The 19,246-nt window shown below is 34.6% G+C and overlaps 1 protein-coding gene across 1 annotated transcript; it reads right to left on the bottom strand.

Annotated features, from left to right (window-relative positions):
* Positions 1-15,438: 15,438 nt before the first annotated feature.
* LOC112746431 (transcription factor bHLH130) lies at positions 15,439-18,712 on the bottom strand. Its single transcript, XM_025794946.2, has 6 exons — positions 17,790-18,712; positions 16,835-17,172; positions 16,573-16,743; positions 16,152-16,217; positions 15,977-16,045; positions 15,439-15,877 (listed from the first exon to the last, which is right to left on the bottom strand). The coding sequence occupies exons 1-6, from the start codon at positions 18,295-18,297 to the stop codon at positions 15,806-15,808; spliced, it is 1,224 nt and encodes a 407-aa protein (XP_025650731.1). The 5' UTR covers positions 18,298-18,712; the 3' UTR covers positions 15,439-15,805.
* Between the last annotated feature and the right edge of the window lie 534 nt (positions 18,713-19,246).

The following is a 19,246-nucleotide window of genomic DNA, read 5'->3' as shown; positions in this document are numbered from 1 at the left end:
AGCTTGGCGTCCAACTTGGAGGGTTGGGCGTTGAACGCCCTCTAGGTGGTAGATATGTTGCTTCCTTGCTCCCCTTGGGGCATTGAACACCAGTCTTGGGCCATCATTTCCAAAGAAAGGTATAAACTATTTTATATTACTGAAAAGCTCTGGAAGTTAGCTTTCTAACGCCATTGAAATAGCGTCATTTGAATCTTGGTAGCTCCAGAAATGCTCGTTTGAATGCATAGAGGTCAGAATCAGACAGCATCTGCTATGCTTTCTTTGTCTCTGAATAAGACTTTGCCAAAACTTGCCAAATTCACCCAAAATTCACCTAAAATCATAAGAGAAACACAAAAGCTCAAAGTGGTATCCAAAAAGTGAATTTTGCACTAAAACCTACTAAAACATAAGAAAACTTAACAAAATATACTAAAAACACTAAGAAAATAATGCTAAAAAGTGTATAAAATATCCGCTCAACATTAATCATTTGAAATCATTCATCAAAGATCTTTGAACAATATTATTCACATAATTACTAGTAATACATTATAGTTATTCAAATGAACAACAAATATAAGCCTACCCCTCTGAAGGAAAATAGAAACTTCAATTAACAAGGCGAGGGAAAAATAAGTTCTAACAATAAGTTCTAACAATAACTTAACTCGTAAACAAACTCTTCTATGCATTTACAGCTTCACAATAAGTATTCACATCTGTCGCTGAAAGGGTTGGAAAATTTCGGGTGAAAATAAATCCACACGTTTTCAGTAGAGAACTTGAATGCCATAAAAGTAAAGAATAAAATGAAAATAATCAACTTATAACTCAAGAATGATTTAATAAAACCCTTAAAATTCCTCGAGTCTTACTTTAAACAATTCAATTATCTTCATTACCGTAAACCAATTTTCAATTACATTAATCAATCCTTAGTTACATCAGTCCTTAATCATATTAACAATTTCTCAGTCACATCAGTTCACATTCACATTTATAAACCAACTAGCACAAGCAAGATATATAATACAAACATACAAACAATTCACACAAATCAAATGATAGAGAATTTCACAGATAACATAACACAGAAATAGAAGGCACACCCATGCAATTCATACAAATGCATGATAAATGTTCGTCCTAAGCAGTCCGTGAGCTCACGTGTTGGTTTACACCCTGTAACCCACCCTTACCTAGGAACTAGTCCTAGATATGGTTTTCCAATTGCATCAGTCTATGTATAGGTGTCGATGTGGTTAAAATACCACTAGTCCGTGACAATAGGCAATCGTCGCAAAGCTTGACGCCATAATATACGTACAACAAGAACGAGTGATCTTCAGTCCGTGGGCGTCCCTAATATTATTAACTAATCAGTCCATAGGTTTCCCCGAGATCAATGATCATTCAGTCCATGGATACTCCCTGCATTTAGCATTCAATTAGTTTACATCTTGAGCAAGTGGGATGGAACCCTCGTCCATGCCAGGCAGGCACTTAATCATTCAGTTCTCTTTCAGTATTTTTTTTACCCTTTTTAAATATCAGTTTTCAGTTCACAATAATTTGTCCTTAGTTTTCGCTTACTAACCTCAATCTTTCATATATCAGTTTTCTATTCTCTTTTTCCCTTTTACTTTTTAATATTTTCCCTTAAACATTCCTTAACATCCTTAAATATTCTTTCAAGCCACTTTCGAACACCTTGAGTTTAATCTAACACTTTCAAAGAATATCCACTTTTCAACCTTATAACAACCAATAACTAGCATCAACCAGCACTTAAATATCCATTTTCAGCTATCAAACATCAAATTCATTATTCAAGGCATAATTTACATAATTTAATTTAATTAAACCCTTATATTTTGTAAAAATTCGGACAAAACCTCCCCTAAAAATGAATTTAACCAACCCTTAGGAGTTGTCTCAATCTCAACAATTCATTGACTTTTCTTCAAGAATTATTAAACAAGAGATTCCAATAATCATCTCATCATAATTCAATTTAACAATTAACATATCATAATAAACTAAATCATGATTCTCAACAATTCTAACACAATCAAGAAACAAATCATAATCACAACCACAAACATATAACAATTCAATTTCATTAATTATTGGTACAAAAGAGCTCCTCCCCCTAATGAGGTGGGGGTTTAGTTCATCATTTCTCAATCAAAACAAAAAGAAAAAAAGTACGTAAACAAAAGAAAAGTACAAAAGAAAATGAATTCAGGGTTTCCCAATTAGGGTCCTTGCTTCCCGGCCTTCTTTTCTACTTCAAAATCTATCCTATTTATACACTTTTTCAATCAATCTTCAAGTCTTTGCATGTGGGCTTTGGCCTTTGTTGAAGCAATTTAGGAGTGGCTTTTAGTGACGTTGACATGGACGTTGGCTAACTAATGTTCACAAGCTTGCATGGGTGCCATTGAAAATGAGATTAGCATGGGCGTTAGTCACTAACATTGGTGTGCACTAACGGTGGCCAACGTTCCCTTTAAAACCATTGAGGAACGTTTGTGGCAACGTTAGTGCACCAACGTTACTACCAATATTTGCCTGGTCACGCATACGCGTCGCTCACGCGTGCGAGTCACTGACCAGTTTTTCATGCAATTTTCTCTAAAACTATCGAAGACATTGGTGGCAACGTTTGTGGGAATGTTTGCACACCAACGTTGGCACTCTTTTAGCTTATAACATTTCTAGCAACGTTGGTGAGCCACCCTTGGGCCACCAAGGTTGCACCACTCTTGTAGTGATGTTGTTAGCAACGTTGGTGAGCCACTTTGGGCCACCAACATTGCTTTGCATGCTAGGAACGTTTAAGGCAACGTTGGTGGACCAACTTTGGCCACCAATGTTGCCTTCTTTTGCTTAAAGCCAACATTTGTGGCAACGTTGGTGAGCCAACTTGGCCACCAACATTGCTCACCCTTATACAAGCAACGTTCATGGAAACGTTGGTGAGCCAACTAGGGCCACCAACGTTACTTAGTCCTCCTCCCTAGGCAGCATTTGTGGCAACGTTGGTGAGCCAACTTTGGCCACCAACGTTGCCTTCTCTACTCCTTCCTTTCCCTTCCTCTGCTTCTCCTCACTTATCATCAACGAAACAAATGCATTAAAGCTTTGCCATAATCACAAGATTTTGCATCATTCATAGCATTAGGTAATTCTTGCATAAATCTCATAAAACTGTACATAATTAATAATGTTTGATTGAATCAAGACAAGCATATATTTCTCATTCAAAGCTTACTTATTGCCTAAGAAAGTGCATGGAACCTAATAAAAACTAATGAAAAAGGCTTGTAAAACTACCCTAAGATGCCTAGGCATCAAGATGATAGCAGCCAATATTCATAGGGTGCTGAAAAGCACCAAAGATAGTACAAGGCTAGCTTTCCCAAGTATTATCCAGTGATTATGTGATGAGGCTAGAGTGGAGACTATGATAGATGAAACATTGCTAGAGCAAGACAAGCCAATAACTTCCAAGAAGATGGAGAAAGTGGTGGCTATCAATCCACTACAAAGAGCTAGAGAACATAGAGCTCATGTACAAGAACCACAAGGGCCACCACAACAAGAAGAGGCATATGTCCAAGCACCAATTCCACAATTTCAAGCATAATTTCCAAAAGGGTTTAATTGGGAGGAGATGCAGCGGAACATCCACCACATGCAAGGAGACATCACCCAACTTATGAAACAACAAAAGCAATGGGAACAAATGCAAGAGAGCATCCAGCAACTTCAAAGAAATGTAGAGCAAATTAAGGAGCAGCAGGGTTAATTCAATTAGGGAGAAATGTAAGGCAGCCTCAACAAAATTCTGGAGCAACAAATGGTGCAACAGAGGAATCTTGCTGAGTTTATGTCCCTTTATGAGGCTAGGACTACATCAAGAAGGCAATATGACATAAAAACACAAGTGAAGCTGAATTACTTGTGTAATGTGGTTGCCACCCTGAATCCCAACTATCCAACATTCATGCAAGGAATGGAAGAGTTTAGTTCCAGACAAGAGGAGATTTTGGCCAAGCACAAGGAGGATGAGAGGACCTTCATGAGGAGGCTAGGCTTTTGGAAGCCAAGGGACTCTCCAGCACAAGAAGGAGCCTCCACAAAGAAGAATGGTGATGAGTCCTCCAAGAAAAAGGATAAGGGAAAGGGACCTATGCATTGAGCTGCTGATGAGTAAAGGTGGTTGAGTCTCATTTGGAAGATATTTTCTAAATTTGGTGCTTAGTAGTTTATTTTGATATGCTAGTTGTTATTTGTTTTTTAGTTTTAGAGTCCTTCTATGAGTCCTTGAATTTTAGTTTTTTTTTTTTTTACTTTGAGAAAGAAAATGTCTATTGTCAAGTTTCACAACATCAATAAATTTATTTTGCTTCCAAAAGGAGTCTATGATGAGTTATTGCAAAACAAAAGTAAGAAACCAAGTCCCACGTGAGTTTAATTCAAAATAAGAGATGAGAAACAAGTATGAAATCATGAATAAAAGTCCGAAAGTGAGTAATCCATAATGAACAATTAGACATAGAGGACATAACAAGTAGATGCTAAGTATGACCCTTGAATATCAATAGAACCAAGAAGTAGTAAGCAAGACCCAAGGCTCTAAGCATTAACTACTAGGAGGAAAAGAAAGAAACAAATGGCTCAATGAGCTAAGATCCTAGTAAATGCTTGTGGTGAAGATGTGTCAAGAAGAGAGACTTAAGCAAGTAAATTCTTAGGCGTGTCTCAACATCTAGTACCCTAAAACCAACTGGTTTGGGAGTACTAATTGAAAGCTTATTTTAAAAAGTCGTCTTGACACAAAACACTTAGAGTCGTGGTCAACCAAGGAAACAAAAGAATAATGAAAGAAGAAGAACAATCAACAAGAAAAAGAACAAACCTTACTACTTCAAGGTGACAATTAATAGAAAGGGCTCTAAAAGCAAGCACTTAGAGAGGTCCTCAAAAGTCTAAGAGTTCATTGTGATATGAAAGCAATAACAAAGTTCATGCATGATGTGACACTTAGCCTTTATCTCTAATCGCTGATTGCATTCTCTTAAGGGTCAAGTTTCAATCAATTAGAACAATTCACATTGATTTGCTTGAGGACAAGCAAAAATTAAGTTTGGTGTTGTGATGACTTTCATCATCTACCTCTTTCTCTCATCTAAAAGGATCATAGAACTAGTGAATTCTCATTTATTTGATGCATTTACAAGAACTATATAATGACTTTATGGGACATTGCTTTGAAATGAGTCTTACTTTGATTTCAGATGAAAAGAACAACAAAAGAGGAAGAAAATGAGAAAAGGAGCTGGGCGTGTGTGCTAGGCGTGCCACTTCATACAAACGCCACTATCTTTGAGTGGGCGTGGCACACCAGCCATTGGGCGTGGCACGCCAGCTGCTATCTCCAGAGAGGAAAAGTTGAAGGATTGTTATGGGCATGGCACGCCAATTATACTTTCTAGAGAGGGCCCATGAAGAATTTAAATGGGCGTGGCACGCCAAGGTCAGGCGTGGCATGCCAATTATAGTTTTCAGAAGAGAATCCATGAAGAACTACAATGGGCGTGGCACGCCAGGGCTAGGCATGGCACGCCAGTTATCTTTTCCAGAGAAGGAATTCTAAGCTTCACTATAGGTGTGGCACGCCATGTATATTTTTCAGAGGAAGGTTCTCCAAGATTAACAATGGACGTGGCACGCCATTGCTGGGCGTGGCACGCCAATTATGATTTCCAAAAAGCGATTTTGAAAAGTTGATGAGGGCGTGGCACGCCAAGGTGGGCGTGGCATGCCAAACCTATCAAACAAGCTGGGCATTAAACGTCAGGTCGAAGGCGTGGCACACCAATACAATGGTCCAAAGGAGAAGGAAAGGAGCAACTTCAATGGGCGTGCCACTTGGTACTAGGGGCGTGTCACGCCAAGCTTGCAAGCCCACGCCATCATCATGGGCGTTCCACTTGAGTTTTGGGCATGGCACGTCAGTTCATTTGACCAGAAAGGGAGAATGAAGGCCCCAACAAGGGCGCGGCACGCCAATACAGATCCTCAAAAGAGAAGGATCAAGACCTCATCAAAGGTGTGCCACTTGAGACTTTAGGCGTGGCACGCCAAGCCAATTATCAATGGGCGTGCCACTTGGTGCTTTGGGCGTGGCACGCCAACCTTGCTTGCACCATGAGTGTGCCACTTGATATATAGGACATGGCACGCCAGCTTACTGGACCAGAAAGAATTGTGTGTGCACCAACAAAGGGCGTGGCACGCCAGTTCAACCTTCCAGAGAAGAGATTGAAGACCCTAATGAGGGCATGGCACGCCAAAACTAAGGTGTGGCACGCCAATACAAGTGACCAGAGAAGAAGATTGAAGAACCTAATAAGGGTGTGGCACGCCACTGCTAGGCATGGCACGCCAGGTCAAATTTCCAGAAGAGGAGCTTGAAGATCTTAACATGGGCGTGCCACTTTGGACCTTAGGCGTGGCACGCCAATTCAATCAGCATCATGGGCGTGCCACTTGAGAGATGGGTGTGGCACGCCAAGCCAAGCCAATGAGCTGGGCATGGCACGCCACTCACATGCCACGCACATGCCACTCACATGCCTTTAATTAATGGTTTTTCTCTTTAGTTTTCAATTGTAATTTTCTTTTTTTTTTGTAAATTTTTCATTTCTAGAATAGGAGTAGTATAAATACCCCTTGAAGAGTACTGAAAAGGGGCTTAGAACTTTTACTTCATTTACTTCATCTTCTTCCATGTCTTGTACTTTTCTCTAAGCTATGAGTAGCTAAACTCCCTCTCATTAGGGAAGGGAGCTTTGTTGTATTTGATGGATTAAATGATAGTGAATTTCTTCTTCTCTTCATCTCTCTTTGATTTGCTAGAAGGAATTTCATTCTTCATGCTTAGTGTTCAATTATCTTGGAAAAGAGATTGAATGCAATTTGGGTTTCATGGGAACCTTGGAAGAGGAAACATGAAACCATGCTTGAAATCTCTTCTCACATTGAATAGATCTAGGTTTTGGAATTGGATATGGTGACATGAAATCTACCCAATTACTTGGATCTATGAGGATGTGTGGTAAAATCAGGGAGCAAGCTTATCTCTCTTCATGAGCAATTAGACCAAGGAATTGGCTGATTATCAAGATTTAAGAGATTAAATCACCAAGGAATTGAGGTTCAATCAATCATGATTGCCAAGAGGTCAATGAGTTGCATGATTAAAGATGAGATGATCTAAATTTGATCCAAAGAGAGCAACATCTCCCAACTCCATTGAATCTTCCCTATTCTTATCTTCCTTATTCTTATTAGCTTTCTTTAATTTTTGTTCATCAACCCATTCCCCTTTACCATTCTGTCATTTAGATTTCAGCAGTTTATCCTTATGCTTTTTACATTTCTGCTCTTTATTACTTTCCTTTATCTTTAAGTCATTTACAATTCTGCTATTTAGAACTATGTACTCAACTTTTACCTTTGATTAGCTTAACTAAATTTTCCAGTAACTAAAGTTGATCAATTAATCAATTTCTGTGGGATTCGACCTAACTCATTGTGAGTTATTACTTGACGATAATTTGGTATACTTGCCAAGAGGGATTTATTGTAGTAATACAGCAAATTCTAGTCACCAGAACCCCCCAAACCTCCCAACCAACCTCATCTCTCTGCTCCTTCGTCGTCGGCACTCAGCAGTCCCTCATGCTCGCCCTCACCTCATCACTCCATCATCTCTCCCCTCACCTCGTTACTTCGTCGTCTCTCCACTCACCTCGTCACTCTCTCAGTCTCTCACATCGTTTCCTCACCTCGTCGTCGTCGTGGTCATGTACCCCTGCCTTGCGTCCACTTCGTAGGCGGCAGAAAGCTCACAGAAGACAACCAATCAAGCAGCATCTCTGCATCTGCTCCCTCAGGTTAGTGGGGTGGTGGTGGTCAGCATCTCTGCATCTGCTTCCTCGGGTCAGTTGGTCGGTGGTGGTCGTCTTCTTGTGTCACGGTCTGGGAACCAGTTAACCAGGTGAGCTCCCTTCAAGTTTTTGACCCTGCTCTTTTACTAGAATTGTTGTTAAATACTAAACCTAGTGGTTGCTGTTGTAATTGAATTTTAGAGTTGTTGAACCTGAGCATATTTTAGTTAGTATGGTTATTGAATCTGGTGGTTATTACTATTGTATTTGATTTTTTAAAGTTGTTATTGAATCGGTGGTTATTACTTTAGTTAAAAGTATTGTTGAACTTGAATCTGGGCTGCTATTGCATTTAGAGTTGTTGTTTGTTGCTAGTTGCTGTGTTGTTTTAGAGGAGTTGTGTTTTTTAGAAATGTTGTTGTTTGTTGGTTTTTTCTAGAGTTGCTGTTTGTTGAATCACAGAATCAGTGAACTTTGGTGAAATGGTGGTGGTTGCTGTGCTGCTTAAAAATTGACTTAAGTAAATCTTTTGTTGCTAAAAATATTTTGTTTCTTTTACTAGAATTTTAAAAATGTCTTCATCTCAAACATCATCAGAATCGTCACCATCTCAAAAACAAGTATCATTAGTAATGTACTAAATATTAGTTTATTACCTTTTTTTAGATCACTAGTTATATTTAAAAACTAATATTAAATTATTAATGTTTATAAAGATTTATCTTTTAAATTTTAAGATATTATTTTAATTTTATTTATATAATTTTATATTTTTTAATTATAACCGAATTAATCGGATGAATAATGATCTATCAGTTGAATCAATAACTCGTTAATCTGGTCATAGAAATAAGGGCAAGTTACTTAAATAAATAGAATAGAGAAAACGTTTACCCAAATGTGCAAAATTGATTCTTGTTACCTGCATGTGCAAAAAGCTATTTTTATGTAATCCGTGGCAACCCACCATGGTTTCAAAACGTGCATAAATCGTGGCAGGTCCTAGCAGATTATGGCTAAAAGATATAGAGTGTAAACCGTGGTAGGTCACCACGGTTTACTAAGGAGAGATGGCGTGCATAAACCGTGGAGAGTCACCACGGTTTATGAAGAAACTTGTTTGCACATAAAACCTTGTGGGTCACCACGGTTTATGTGTGGTAAATAATGGCCAGAAAACCTTGTTAATTTTATGTCCAATAGAAAATGAATTTATTAGCACAATAAATTTATTAGCAGAATCTTAAATTATGTCTTATCAACAACAGCTTTTTATAATAGAAAGAGTACAATAAAAAAAATCAGATAATACTAAGAAAATGATTTTTATAGTGCTTAAAAAATTGATGTCTATTTACTAAAAAATAAAAAATTAATATTTAATTTAAAATGATGAAATTTAATAAATTTAAAATATTTAAAATTTGTTATGTAAAATAAATTAAAAAAAAATTAGACTCCAATAATAAACACCATGAAATTTTTGGATTTTTTTCTATTATAAAATAAAAAAATATTTTTAAAAATAAATTACACTAACATTAATGTTTGGAATCTGTGTTTTTATTTTTTATTTTGAGTTTTTATGAAGTTTTCAAAATCTTAGGCGAACTTATAAAAACTACTCAAAAGTTCGTTTAAGCTTAAGGTGACCTCTCTCATTATATTCATCTTTATTTTTTCATTTATAAAATAAAGATTTATTACACTATAACATATTAATGAGTACAATAAAATAATTACTTGGTAATATTGGTATATTAATATTCATTAACATGCTTATTGATTAAATCTTTTATATAGATTTAATAAATTCACATATAAGTGTATATTGATACATTAGTATTTGTTAAATTTAAAATAAAAAATATTTATTATATTATAAGAATATTAATGAGTACTCTAAAAAATATTAATAAGTAATTATTTTATTATGTTCATTAATATTTTTTATAGTATAATAAATATTTAAATATAGTGTAAAATGAAAAATAGGGATAAACATAATGAAAAACTAATTGATAATACATGTAAAAATTTTATAGTATATATTAGTCAATAATACAAAAAGAGAATGAAAAAAATTTATTATAAATATTCAATAGAAATAGATGATTTTTTTTTATAAAATGTACTATATAGTGTGTATTTATTAGGCTGCCTTTGTTTTCAACAACGAAATAGGATAAGACACTGAAAATAGGACAGGACAAGACACTGATGGATAGAGACATAAAATTTTGTGTTCTTGTAATTCTACTTGGTGATAAACTAGAACAAATTATGAAAATCTAATTTATTCTCATTTTTTTCATTAAAAAAATTTGAGATGAAAAATATGATTATAAAAAATTAACAAGAATAATAAAAAAAAAATAAAAAATAAGTTGTGTCTCTTAGACATAAAATTAACAAGGTTTTCTGGTCATTATTTACCACACATAAACCGTGGTGACCCCACAAGGTTTTATGTGCAAACAAGTTTCTTCATAAACCGTGGTGACTCTCCACGGTTTATGCACGCCATCTCTCCTTAGTAAACCGTGGTGACTTACCACGGTTTATATTCTATATCTTTTGCCCATAATCCGCTAGGACCTGCCACGATTTATGCACGTTTTGAAATCGTGGTGGATTGCCACAGATTACATAAAAATGGCTTTTTGTACATGCAGGTAATAAGAATTAGTTTTGCACATTTGAGTAAACGTTTTCTCTATTCTATTTATTTAAGTAACTTGCCCTAGAAATAAATTGATAACTATGGACTGAATTGTATCTTTTCTCTCACAAAAATGGCAAATTTGTTTATGGTTAGACTTTGTGGAGCGGGTCCAGCTGCCTGGCTATTTTAAGTGAGGGAAAAAAAAGTACACAGAAAAATACCATGTCCGACAACGGCGGCACACATTTGTCCAAACTTTTATTCCTTTTCTAAATTTTAATACCTGACGAGGAAACAACTGGGGATGGGATAAGATTGAATGCGGAAGAGAAAGGAAAAATCACCAAAATGGGTCATCAACACATGAATTGAACAATGTATGGTTATTGGTTACTTATAATTGGTCATAACGGCGGGTGACTATAACTTTATTTTTGGCTCTCATGCAACTCTTTCATGTCAACATCAAATCATTAATGTGACATTGTATAAGTCCCAATACGATATGCAACTGTCCCCTCCATAGATGGCTAAAAACCTAAAACACAACTAGGGATATCTAAATTAATATTTAACAATTTTTTTTTCAAAGTAGTTTCCATTTTTAAATATTAAATAAATAAAATTAATTTTAATACATTCATAATATATTTTACATAACTTGAATAATCATGTTATGATACAATTATAAAAAATGTAGTTATTTTTACTATCTAGCAATTGAATATATACATGTTGCAGTGTATTAATACCATAAAAATTTATTTTAAGCTTTAACATTCTTTAACATCGTAAATGTGCTTTCGATTAAACTGTTCAAATCCAATTCAAATCAATTTAAATTAAATTGTTTGTTCCATTTAATTTAAATTAAAAATCGATAAAAGTTACATTAATTTAAATTTGATTGGATTTTATTTTTTTGTAAATTATATGAATTAGATCAAATTTTAGATTTACTTTTTAAAATCGATCCAATCTAATTCGAATCGAACATTACGCTATATAGAAAAGCTCTACATATAAGTCATTAGGGCTTGTATGCTTTACAAGTTAATTAACGAATAAAAACCCAAAACGCGTTGCAAGGGTTACGTCCCATACACGCGCTATATAAAGATCCCGCGTACATATAACTACCAAATTTAAAAGATTTGTTTCCTTCGTTCTCCTTATTTCTAGATTTGCTCGTTCTCCTTATTTCCTTCTTCGTTCTTCTTCTCATTCTTCTTCTTCTCGTTCTTCTCTCTCTGTAACTCCAGTTTCGTTTTCTATTCGATTTTTTGTTTTCTGAAATCAAAGTTTGAACTCATTTTGAAGATAATGGATGATTCAACCTTAGATTGTCAGCTGAATCAGGGCAAAGTGAATTATGAATTTGAATCTAACGAAGTTCCTGAGGTTTGATTTATATACGATTACTCTGAATTTTGTTGCAGTAATTTGTATAGCATTGTGTAGCTGAATAATTCGTGAACATTGACTGTGAAACTAATGCGTGAACATAAATTTGTGGATTGAATCTAATGTATTAGTTTTGATTGATTATCTGGAATTTATAGCAGACGCTCGGGTGTAGATCAGAACTTTTTGGGTGTATTTTTGTGGGAAGTGTGGGTGTATTTACAGTTTATGGCTTTTTCTGTTATTTTAGCTGAGTTGTTGTCGTTCGGGTGTATTATATTAGACATGATTGGGTGTGTTTTTAGTTTTTGACATGGTGTATTCTGCAACATGTGTATTTACAGTTTATTTTTTTGTTATTTTAGCTGAGTTGTTGTCGTTCGGGTGTATTATATCAGACATGATTGGGTGTATTTTTATTTTTTGTCATGGTATATTCTGCAGCCTGTGTATTTACAGTTTATGGCTTTTATTGTCATTTTAGTTGAGTTGTTGCCGTTTGGGTGTATTATATCAGCAATGATTGGGTGTATTTTTAGTTTTTGACATGGTGTATTCTGCAGCCTCTCTCTGTTGTTGATAACCAGTTTGTTCCGAAGGTTGGAATGACCTTTACCACCCTTGAAGATGCTGAAAAATTTTACAGGAACTACGCCAAGGCTGCAGGTTTTTCTACAAGAGTTCGGAGTACAAATAGGAAGGAAAACGAGATTAAGAATCAATTGATTACATGTAGCAGAGAGGGAAAATGAAAATCTAAAATATCTCCGACCGAGAAGACGAATCCGACAGCCGGTTTAAACTGTCCTGCAAGAATTTATATACACACATTGAAGGATGTTGGTGCTTGGATCATTTCAAAGGTTGTGCTGGATCATTCACACCCTTGCTGTCTAAGTAAAGTAGAGATGCTCAAACAGCACAAGAAACTAAGTAGAGATGCTCAAGGACGTGTTATGAATTATCAGTTCAGGGTACCAGCATAAGCGGATAACTCTTTGGGTGTATAGTATGGGTGTAAAAGCACTGTTGTTTTGGGTGTATTTTTGTGAATTTTCTTGTGTTTCACATTTTACATATATATATACATATATATATTTTACAATATGCTGTTTATGTTATAAAATATTGTTTGTTTTTTATATTATGGTTTAAGTGTTTAAGGGTTTAGGGTTTAGTTTTTAGAGTTTAGTGTTTAGGGTTTAGGGTTTAGGGTTTATGGTTTAGTTTTTAGGGTTTAGGGTTCATGGTTTTAGGGATAAAGCATCAGGGGGATAGAATTTTGGGTGTATATTCAACTTTATTTGGGTGTAAAAAATGTCAGGTCATGGGTGTATATTTGGTTTGATGTTTTTCTTCATATTATAGTACCTGTAATTCAGACATTTGGTTTAAGGTTTTAGGGTTTAGGGTTTAGGGTTTAGGTTTTTAGGGTTTAGGGTTTAGGGTTCAGGGTTTTAGGGATAAAGCATCAGGGGGATAGAATTTTGGGTGTATATTCAACTTTATTTGGGTGTAAAAAATGTCAGGTCATGGGTGTATATTTGGTTTGATGTTTTCCTTCATATTATTGTACCTGTAATTCAGACATTTTAAATACATCAGAGAGAATTTTACTCATAATTGGCAAATTTTTACAGCATGTATTCAATTTGTTACATTAATCAGTTTTACATTAATCAGTGTCAATATCCATAGAATCTATCTGACACTTGGGTATAAGTTGTGTATTCGTTTGCATTAATCAGTGGTGGGATGTACATCAGGCCACCAAATCCCAAATCCCTAACAATTGTTTTCTTCTCCTCGCTCATGTTTCTAAATTTCTCATTTAACAAATGGGTTGCACACTTAAGGTCTTTGGTTTGCTGTAAACAAAGCAAAATTATAGTCAGATATATTTTTATTATATAAAACTGATTTCATCTAAGACATATATTTGTTTTTACATTTTTTTCAACTTGGTTTCTGCCTGCCATTTTTTCTGAAATGAAAAATACACCCATAGATACCAGTAAGATATACCCATAGATATGAGTCAGATACACCCATAGATATCAGTCAGATACACCCATACATATGATTCAGATACACCCATACATATGATTCACATACACCCATAGATATGAGTCAGATACACACATAGATATCAGTCAGATATTACTCAAACATGCATTAATATACAACATCAAGCAACATTACAAGGTGAAGCAATATACACCCATGGACAAGCAAATATTAGAACAGTTGCAAGTGATCACTATACTACAGTATATCAGTTCAGAAATATACACCCAACAAAATACTCCATATACACCCACCAAATCAAGCAATATACTTCCAAAAATCAATTACCAGAAGAACTAGAACAACAAGAACAGTAACACCTAGAACAACTAAGAAGAACAGTATAACCTAGAACCAAGAATAACATTAAAACCTAGAACAAGTGGAACATTAAAAACTGTAAAACCTAGAAGAACGTAGAAGAACAGTAAAACCTAGAAGAATGTAGAAGAACAGTAAAACCTAGTTCTTCGTTTTTGAAATATGAAAAATATATAGGATGAGTAAAATAGTAACGTAACGTACCTTGAGTATTATAACTTTGTTTTTTCTGGAGATTCTAGATTGAGAGTTCTATGTTGTGTTGATGGAGAGTTCTGATCTTCGCGACGATTGCTATCTTTGCCGTTTACAATGTTGCTCGAAAATGGAACGGTTGTGTTTTCTTCGAATGGCTTGGAGAAGTGGAAGAGTGTGCCATTAAGGAACGGTTTTCGCGAAGCGCGAGTGTTGAGTGGAGCACGTGAATGTTACGCTCCATTCAAAGTAATTCAGTGCGCGTGTGCAAGGAGTGTGGGCTGGGAGCTTGTATAATTTGTAGGACCTTTTTGCTTGTATGTGTAGTAGGCCCGTACGCTATAATATTATTATTTTATTATATTTACAATTTTATTTATAATATATTCAATTTGTTAAACATTTTTATATTATTCATATATTATTATTATTTAATAAATCTTTTATGTTCAAAATATGATTTATTTATTTATTTTAACTAATTTATAATTTTATTTTATTGTTATGTTATTATTGATTTTTTAAGATGATGTTGAAATTTATTATGTTATTGTTAGTTATTTAAAATTTGATGTTGAAACTTGTTATATATTTTTAATTTTTAATTTACAAAACCGCAAATCCAATCCAATCCAAACTGTTTGAAATTGAATCGGATCGGAGAGAATTTAAAAAAAAAACCTCAAATCCAAACGGCATCACAAATAAAATTAGTATTCAGATCGGATAAATTTTTAACTCAAAACCGATCCAAACTACACCGCAAATACCCCTACTCTCCACTTGCCACGAAAGAGAACATAGGCCTTTTGAATGCTGTACTAATACAGTAAGAAGTGACAAATAGAATTTATCTTCATCATATATATGTAATAAAAAATTTCATATATCTATATAAATAAAAACAGTATATTCCCTTAAAACGGAATACATTTATTACACAATTCTCCTATACAAAAATACAGATTTGTACTATTATGATTTTTGTTGACTGTATAACGAAAACCTCGTTAGCTTAAAGAAATAACCTTTGAGCTAAAAGCTATTATGCTAGCTAGCATTCTATGTTACAATCATTAAAAAGCAACAACAAATCTTATATTAGCTTCTATTTTCTAATTATTTCTCAGGATGAAGATGATGTATAGTTCTCGATCCTAACCATATCTTAGCATAGTTTTTCTGTGCTACTTGTAGAGAAGGTTTAAACAATTTGATTTGTATCTGCTCTCCGCATGCTTATACATTTGCAGTTTGCCCTCTTTTCACTTAGATTCTGCAAGTAATTTTGAAAAACAATCAATGTAAAAACATGGAGAGTAAGATTAAGGGGTGGAAAATTTTGTTCTTAAATCAAATTCTCTCTTTATGTTACCTTGAATTGTTTCTGAAGATCTTTAATGTAGTCAACCGCCAAGTCCAACATGTCTGCTGTGTTGGTTTGCTGCCAAGAACATGAAGAATGTTAATTTTCCAAACACGGCACACATGCACGCATGCACACACACATATTTCAAGTTCAAAGAACCAGACTTATCATTTGTTCTTACCTTGTCCATGTTTGGGACCAGCTCTTGCAATTTCCTCATTCGTTCACTGATCCGTGTTCTTCGTACCTGAAATTAGTTTAGTCCTTAAAATCGTGTATAATATGCTGCAAGTTCATAAATTCAATACAGTCTAAATAATGTGCTGCTCTTTATTTTGAAGTAAGAAAGGATTTTTCTTCATTCCATCATAGTTAATGCATCCTCACAAGATATTAAGATGCTTTCCATTTCAAAACAATAATAAAGTTCTGTTTCTCTGGGATTGGCTATATTAGATTAAATGATGTTTTTGTGTCTTATTCTGAGCTATTTAGACAAGTCAGTTAAATATAACTCATTCTTAAATGCTCATAGTCATAGTTAAGATAATAAGATTCTTCTGAAAACGTAAATTGTATTTTGGAGATAGACAAAGTTCTACCCTTTCAGCTATGCTTCGGGGATGAGTAGCGCAGCCTCGCTTCGCTCTGATTTTACAAGGAACAGAATCTGGGAACTGAAGCAGATTCTCCATACCAATCATCTCTGATGAAGTTTTCGGCAAACTCAAGTGATGTGATAGCATATGAACTTGATTTCCTAGCTCTCCATTCTGAGTACAACAATTGATTCGAATTAAGAGCAAGAAATCAAAGTGAAAGAATAAAATCATAAAAGTGAACATCCTATATATAGATGCATACCTGAACATCAGGAAACAACTTTCCATTGCTACTTCGCCCTCTTTTCAAGCCAGTGAGGTTTTCAGACTGTTGTGGTGCATCATTCCAAGAACCATAGGAGAATCCGGGGCTGTAATGCAAGGCATCACCATTGCTACCACCCTGCCTCCCATCGTCAGGGCTATTTGCCCCAATTTCCTCGCTCCCTATTTCGGAGATCTGCGACAACATTCCCAAGGAAGAAGCAGTTCTTGATGAGAAGCTAATCTGATTCTTCAATCTGTTCATCGATGGACTAAGTTCTTCGCTGGTGCTGTTAACATGACCATAGTTCCCGACACCTTTCATGGTAGCAAATCCTACAATTTACAAACATATAACTTCTTCTGAGTAATTACTGTCTTAATATAATAAGAAGGAAGGTCAGATATCATATTCTAGATCCTCAAATTGAAGTAATTAGTTAGTTATTACATATTTATATAAAACATAAGCATAATTTGCAATCTTGGATCTATAATACTATAAGCATAGATAAAGTTCATTCGATATTGAAGTTTCAGGAAAGGATTAATTTTCCTAAAAGCTTAAGGAACAAATACCAAGTAACACATAGCACATCTAAATGAATAAGCTCATCATATTGCAAAAATTTTAACTAAATATAAATGCTGTGATACCATGTACGGTAAATAATAAACAGATTTGAAAGGTTTCATCAACCTCCATGTAACTATAATTCGGATCATGAGATTCAAAATAACCATAAATTGGATTGAATAAATGTCCCCACCAATATCATTGATTCCTAATTGATTGCTCTTTCATTAAGCACACATATAGCATCTAACTAATACTCATTATGATGATGATTAGATTCTAAATAGTAACAAATCCTCCACTCTATTACAGTAACAACAAAACATCACGTCTTAAAAGGAAAAAAATAGATAAAAATATGTTACAAGTTAAATACCATTTTGAAATGAAACGTTGGAGAAAAGGTCAGCAGGGGAACTATTCTGCCTGAGAAGATTTAAAGAAGAAGAAACGCCAAACCCTTTTTGGTCCATTCCCATTGAACCCATAACCAACCCTAAAGACCCATCCATTGAAGATGAACAAGAAGAAGAAGAAGTGTTCCTTGGGTAGTGAGGTGGCAATCCACCACCACCATATCCGTGCCCTCCAGAATTCATCCGCCTCAGACCCTTCGAATCACAACCCTTATTGGTTGGTTTTGTGTTTGTGTTTGTATCTGGGAATTCTTGGAAGCTATGCGAAACGGTATCGGTTTTGGAAATATTGTTCTTGCTGCTACTGCTATTACTATTGGCGAATCTCGAGAGCAAGGTTTGGGATTCAGTGAAAGTTGGAGTGAGATTCGCGAGAAGCGAACTCGGTGCAGAGCGATAACGAAGCAAACCAGAACTACTGCTTTGTTGTTGTTCAAGTTGATAGCCTTGAAGCGAATTTGAATCCATTATCACTATTTATATGTATATATGTCTGTATATGTTTTAGTGTTTGTTATGTGCTTAGTTTGGGTTACTCAAAAGTCACTGTGACGCTGTAAAAAGATTAGAAGATGGGGAATCATTATGGAAAAGCCATAAATTCAGAGAATTTTTTTTTTGTTGGATTGGATTGGGTTTGGGTGTGGTGGATAAGATCTTGTAGGAGAAGCAAGAAGAGTGGAAGAAAAGGGAAGAGGTTGTTTTTGTGGTGGTAGAAACTTGCACACAATTCAAGGAAGGGAGAGGGAGAGATATATGGTGTCTGTGAAGGTGTGTTTTTGTGTATTGTGTGCAGAGGCAGAAGAAGATGCAGAAAGGAAGGGATAGATACGGAGATGCAATGAAAGGGACAGGGAGGTTTGTGCGCGAGTAGTAGCAGATAGGGATCAGTGTAATTAAGAGTAATATTTAAAGAGTTAATATTTTTCTGTATAACCCTAAAATTAGTTATCAAAATAAAATATATATTAAAAATTAAATTAAATTATATATATTATAAATATATAATAATATTTTTTATTTTTAATATTCAAAAGATTTTAAAAAAATTATTCAATTTTTAAATTAATTTTTAAAAAATAAAATTAATTTTCAAAAATACTAAAGCAATTACATTTGTTTTTTTTTATCGCTTTATAATTCACCAACATTAATCAATAATGAGTTGACATGTTAAGTAATAGCATAACTCATGTCTGCCATCATATTAGTATGACAAGTTTTCAAAAAAACAAAAAATGAGCGGCAGTTGCATAAACTCTAATCTCCTTATCATCTATAAGTATTTTTTTTATTTAAGTAAACTATTATTTTTTTTTATTTAAGTATTTTTTTTATATTTTTAACATTTGTAAACGTGATTCAATATTATTTACTGTTCATTACACATTATGAATTTTAGTTAGAATTCTAAAAA

The sequence above is a fragment of the Arachis hypogaea genome, chromosome 2, assembly GCF_003086295.3.
Source record: "Arachis hypogaea cultivar Tifrunner chromosome 2, arahy.Tifrunner.gnm2.J5K5, whole genome shotgun sequence".
Taxonomy (NCBI): domain Eukaryota; kingdom Viridiplantae; phylum Streptophyta; class Magnoliopsida; order Fabales; family Fabaceae; genus Arachis; species Arachis hypogaea.
The sequence above is the reverse complement of the archived record's forward strand: the minus strand, read 5'-3'. Positions and strand labels throughout refer to the sequence as shown.